Source organism: Colobus angolensis, unplaced genomic scaffold (assembly GCF_000951035.1).
Source record: "Colobus angolensis palliatus isolate OR3802 unplaced genomic scaffold, Cang.pa_1.0 Scaffold2, whole genome shotgun sequence".
In the NCBI taxonomy this organism is placed as follows: Eukaryota; Metazoa; Chordata; class Mammalia; order Primates; family Cercopithecidae; genus Colobus; species Colobus angolensis.
Genome location: NW_012115154.1, coordinates 10,834,440 through 10,839,609, shown reverse-complemented (window position 1 = coordinate 10,839,609; position 5,170 = coordinate 10,834,440). Strand labels below are relative to the sequence as shown.

General features: G+C 48.5%; 2 gene segments (V, D, J or C); both read right to left on the bottom strand.

Moving 5' to 3' along the window:
* Window positions 1–384: 384 nt before the first annotated feature.
* Window positions 385–1,001, bottom strand: LOC105511428. The segment is given in 2 exon segments: window positions 385–803; window positions 893–1,001. Coding segments are annotated over 2 exon segments (468 nt in total).
* Window positions 1,002–3,624: 2,623 nt separating this feature from the next.
* On the bottom strand, window positions 3,625–4,345 carry LOC105511229. The segment is given in 2 exon segments: window positions 3,625–4,094; window positions 4,219–4,345. Coding segments are annotated over 2 exon segments (399 nt in total).
* Between the last annotated feature and the right edge of the window lie 825 nt (window positions 4,346–5,170).

Here is a 5,170-nt window from a genome sequence, read left to right as displayed (position 1 = left end):
TAGAGAGGGGCAGGGAGGTGGGGGATGGAGGGTGACTGCCCAGATGGGAAAGGTAGGCCACAGGAGAGACCACGTGAGGGTGGGGGCTGGGGGAAAACCTAGAGAGAGGAAGCAACACATTCACCAGGGAGAGACTGGAGTCTAGATGGATGTGAAATACAAATCCTGTTTCATCCTGGGGGCCCCAGACTCAGGATGATGAGTAGAAAAGTAGGAGCTGGGGAAGTCCTGGCCCTACCCAAAAGGGAGAGCTCAGAGGATAGACCAGAGAGAGCAACAAAGGAGACATCCGAGGACCTGGAGCAGTCCAGGCCTGGCTGAGACTGCCTGCAGAGGCACCTGGCACAGAGTGAGGCTCATACTGTCCTGGCCACCTGGGGCCACTCAGGATTCCAAGGTTCCTGCTGCAGAAAACTCTGCCCAGGTCATCCCTGAATCTTGGGTGGGGGAGGAGGGCAGAGTCTGCCTGCTTTCATGTGCAGAGAGGAGACGGCCTTGTAGTGCTGTGGAGTAACTGCTGGCACAAATGTACACAGATGTCTGGGAAGGAGCAGCCGACTCCAGTCTGAGTGGGAAAACCTCTGTGTTTAATATGGAGACATTGTAGCCACTGGGGACTTCTCCTTTATCAGTAGTACCAGCAGCACCTGAGTAATGAATCAACCTCAGCCCCGTGCCTGGGTCTTGTCGATACCAGTACATGAAGTTATGGTTCATATCCTGGGCACACTGCACTGTCATGCTCTGTCCTGTCTTCAGGACTTGGAATTTTGGGGTCTGAGTGACACCAGCATTCACTAGACCTGTAGAGAAGAACAAAGCTGATGCTACAGCCCCAATGGAAAGGGGCTGGGCCTTGAAATCCATGCAAGGGGCCTTGCCCAGGACCCACCTGCCCACAGGAGAGAAAAGGCCGCACAGTACAGGAGCCCAATGCTCATGGCAGGTGCTGCAGGACAGAGGGGTCTTCTGGGTCTGTGTGTTGATAAAAGGGGAACAGGACTCTCAAGGGAGTAGTTCTAAGACCTCATTCTCCCTGCCTGGGCCCCAGAGCCTTCCTGTCAGGAGAGGCCACACCCATTCCCCAGATGGTCAAATTCAAGATAAATGTACCAGTGAACAGCTGAGAATGAGAAGAACACATTCGTCTGAATTGAAACAAGTCTATCAGATTTCATGATCTTTTGCGTCCAGACTTCTGAAACAGTCTAAGTAGGAACCCAGAGGGCCTTTCACTGTCTATTCTTTAGTCTTTCAAGATTGGCCACTGGCACCTGGAACTGCTGTTGGTATGGGCAATAAAATAGGGAACAAAACATCCACAATTTCTGAAATGATGAGTTTTACAGTCTAGAGCGCAAGAGAAGTATCCATTAGTCACACAAAGTCATGGAAAATGACAAATGATGTTAAATCTATGAATACTAATGCATATTATAAGCTGTGAGCATTTATAATAAGGAGGTGCTGCCTAGGAAAACTGTTGAAGGAGTGTCTCCCTAGAGATGGTCATAGTTAAACTGAGATTTGGAGAAAGAACACAAAATAAGAGACTAGTGTTGACCCAGAGGATACAGCGTGGAGTGGAATGGCCTTTGTTGGGAGGAACATGATGCATGAGGAATGGCCTGAACTGACACTTCTGTGGTTGATGTGGAGATGAGGGTGCAGAGGAAGGGAGAGAACAGCTGGGAGCAGACATCACGTGGAGAAGGCTGAGGACTGACATGAGCGTGGTGTAGGGAAGAAGGAGTTGGGAAGGCCGTCAGGGAAAAGAACATAGACCTGTTTTGTCAATGCTATCTGCAAATACACAATTTCAAATGAACCTTCCTTTCTGAGAGCAACTGAGGCCAGAGATGCAGGAGGAGCCTGGAAGAGAGACTGCATCTATTCACATCACGGTGATGGTCATTCCCTCGTCCAGCTGAGACTGGCCTGGGGGAAAAGCTCAGCACAGAGCAGGGTTTCACACACACAGGGCTGCTCAGAGCTCTGAGGGCCCCAACCTGGGCAGTGTTGGGGACAGGCCTATGGGACAACATCATCCACTGCCTGAATCACGGTCTCGTGAAGACAAGGCCATCTATATCTTCCACTGAGCTTTGTGTGCAGAGGAAGGTGGCTGTGGGGTGACTGCTGGTGCAAGAGGGCACAGAGGTCTGGGAGAGGCTTCTGACACCAAGGCCACGTATTTGGCTTTGAGAGAAAGTTACAGACCCTCAGGGATTTCTCTGTAGTGCCGGCCGGGACGGATCAGCTGTGCACCAGCTTCGGCTCCTATTAACTCCTACACATGTAGTCATGGATGGCAGTCTCAGGCATCTCTGTGCCACTTCATGTCCTGCATTTGTTCTTTAGTATCTTGGGATCTGGTTGTCCCAGCTTCTGTGAAGTCTATCATAGAAGGAAGTTGAGTGCCCAGTGAGGGACCCAAAAATGTAGACCTGAGGTAAAGGCTTAGGCTAGGATGTGGGGAGCCAAGGAAAAGGCTTTAGGGGACTCACCTGCCCCCGGGGGGCAAAAGACCACACCACTTAGGAGCCTGATGGTCGTAGCTGGGTCAGGGAAAAATGAGGAAATTACAGGGAGGTTTTTCAGCTTGTGTGTTGGGGACATAATTCCTGGAGGTCAGTAGAGTCAGCTGGTGATGCCACTGTCCCTACCAGCCAGTGACTCTGTCCTCTGCCTGCTCTTCCTCCCTCTACCTGCTGCAACCTTCGACCTACAGTCCAGTCATAAACCTTTGCCCATGTGGTCTCTGCTCCTGGCTGTCTTTCTTCTAACAGGCAACAGCCTGACAAGGTTCGTGATCATTTCTCCTCTACCTACTGTCCACCGTCAGCTCCGGGTGTCCACTTTAGGGCTCTTTTTAACAGGCTTCTTCACTGAACATATACGCTTCCCTCCCATTCCTAGGTCTCTATGTTGTTTTTCACAGGAGATATATTTCACGTACATTTATTCTTAGTGGTGAAAATCCAAACTTAAATTTTGCTAGAGTAAATTAAGAAAAACATGTTTAGACATTTATATGAGAAAACAGTTTTTGTCTACACACAAACAAAATTGTTTTTAGTTTTTGTTGCATTAAATTAAACTCTTGTGCATCAAGAAAACACCATAAAAATGAAAATATAAGTTGCAGACTGGGGAAAGACATGGGGAATGCATATAAATGATTTTTTTTTAATGTGAAATTTAACATTCCTCGAAGTTGCTAATGAAGAGGCCACAGTAATGACTCCTTAAGACAGCTGAGCCTCTACTGCAGCCCTGCAGGTCACTAGAGGGCAGTGTGAGGCTCTGATTTACTGACCAGGATGCAGAAGGTGATGATGGAGCAGGGGGAATAGGTGTATGTACTAGTTTGTTTCCTACTTCTGATCCTTACAAGCCAGGAGACACTGGGGAAAATGACTCAATGTCCCTGATCCTTCCATCTGCAAAGGAAGAATAAGAATGTTTGATGTGCAAGATTGTTGAAAAGTTTTAAGCTATATAACAAATACAAAGAATCAAGCACACATCTGGGGCTCAGCAGCACTCTTCTCCTGAAGTTACCCAGGAACTGACAAGCTGCAAGAAGACGCAGCAGAGAAGCGGGCACAGTCAGGGCACAGGAAACCTGGACTCTGTTGGTTGGGAGAGCTCTGCGCTCGGTAGGACAGAAGACATGCCTTCCAAACAACTGAAAGCTTCCCTTGAAGGAGTGAAAACTGGGTGGGGCCTGCAGCTCTCAAGTCAAAGCCAAGGCAGGAAGTTTATATACAGAATGTCAGTGACTCTGCTGGGCTGTGCCAAGCTGCTGGCACAGAGATACTGGGCCGAGTCCCCCACCCCCAAGGTGTTCACATTCAGCTCAGAGCTATAGTTAGGGAACTGGTGACCTGAGAATCGATCAGGAAAGTTGCCTCTCTCTCTCTCTTTCTCCTCATAATACTGAAAGATAAACTGGGGCCCCTGACTCAGGGCCTGTTGGTACCAGGACACACTGGTATGCCCAGAGATAGGAGAGCATCTCAGTGTCACTTGCTGTCCTGTTGTTTTGATCAGATGCCTTGGACTTTGGGTGACTCCAGTGTCCACTGGGCCTGTGGGAAAAGCAGATGGAGGGTGAGCACAGCAGACAGCCTGGAGGCCCTCCCCAAGGTAAAGTGGAGGACACAGGGGTGGGAAAGTGGAGAATGGGGCTGCTGTCCTGTGCACAGGACTCACCTGCTCCCAGGAGACAGAGCAGCACCCAGCAGAGGAGCCCGGGGCCCATGGCACAGTAGGGAAGGCAGCACTGCACCTGACGCAGGGCTTGGTCCTCCTGGGTAAGAGCCAAGTGAGTTCTGCACCTTGATTTTCCTGATGGGAGGGGTATCCTGTGATGTCACTGTCCTGTGTCCTCCCCATACAGCCTTCCTTAGGCCTAGTGCTCCAGGGACCTTGGACTCTCTACCTTTCCTGCAGAGCCAGAGTGCTGGGTGAGGGCAGAAATTTATCTGATGAGAGAGTTGCTCCTCTGCCTTCATCTCCACAGTTCCCAGGCTGCCCCATCGCCCCTAGTTCTAAATCCTTGAGGAATCGTCACACTGTCTTCCACAATGGTTGAACTAATTTACACTCCCAAACAGTGTAAAAGCATTTGTATTTCTCCACATCCTCTTCAGCGTCTGTTGTTTCCTGATTTATTAATGATTGCCATTCTAACTGGCATGAGATGGTATCTCATTGTGGTTTTGATTTGCGTTTCTCTGATGACCAGTAATGATGAGCATTTTTTCTGTGTCTGTTGGCTGTATAAATGTCTTCTTTTGAGAAGTCTCTGTTCATATCCTTTGCACATTTTTTGATGGGGTTGTCTTTTTCTTGTAAATTTGTTTGAGTTCTTTGTAGATTCTACCCGTTTGTAGATGGGTAGATTGCAAAAATTTTCTCCCATTCTGTAGGTTGCCTGTTCACTCTGATGGAAGTTTCTTTTGCCGTGCAGAAGCTGTTCAGTTTAGTTAGATCACATTTGTCTTTCTTGGCTTTTGTTGCCGTTGCTTTTGGTGATTACTCATGAAGTCCTTGCCCATGCCATGTCCTGAATGGTATTGCCTAGGTTTTCTTCTAGGGTTTTTATGGTTTTAGGTCTAACATTTAAGTCTTTAATCCATCTTGAATTAATTTTTGTATAAGG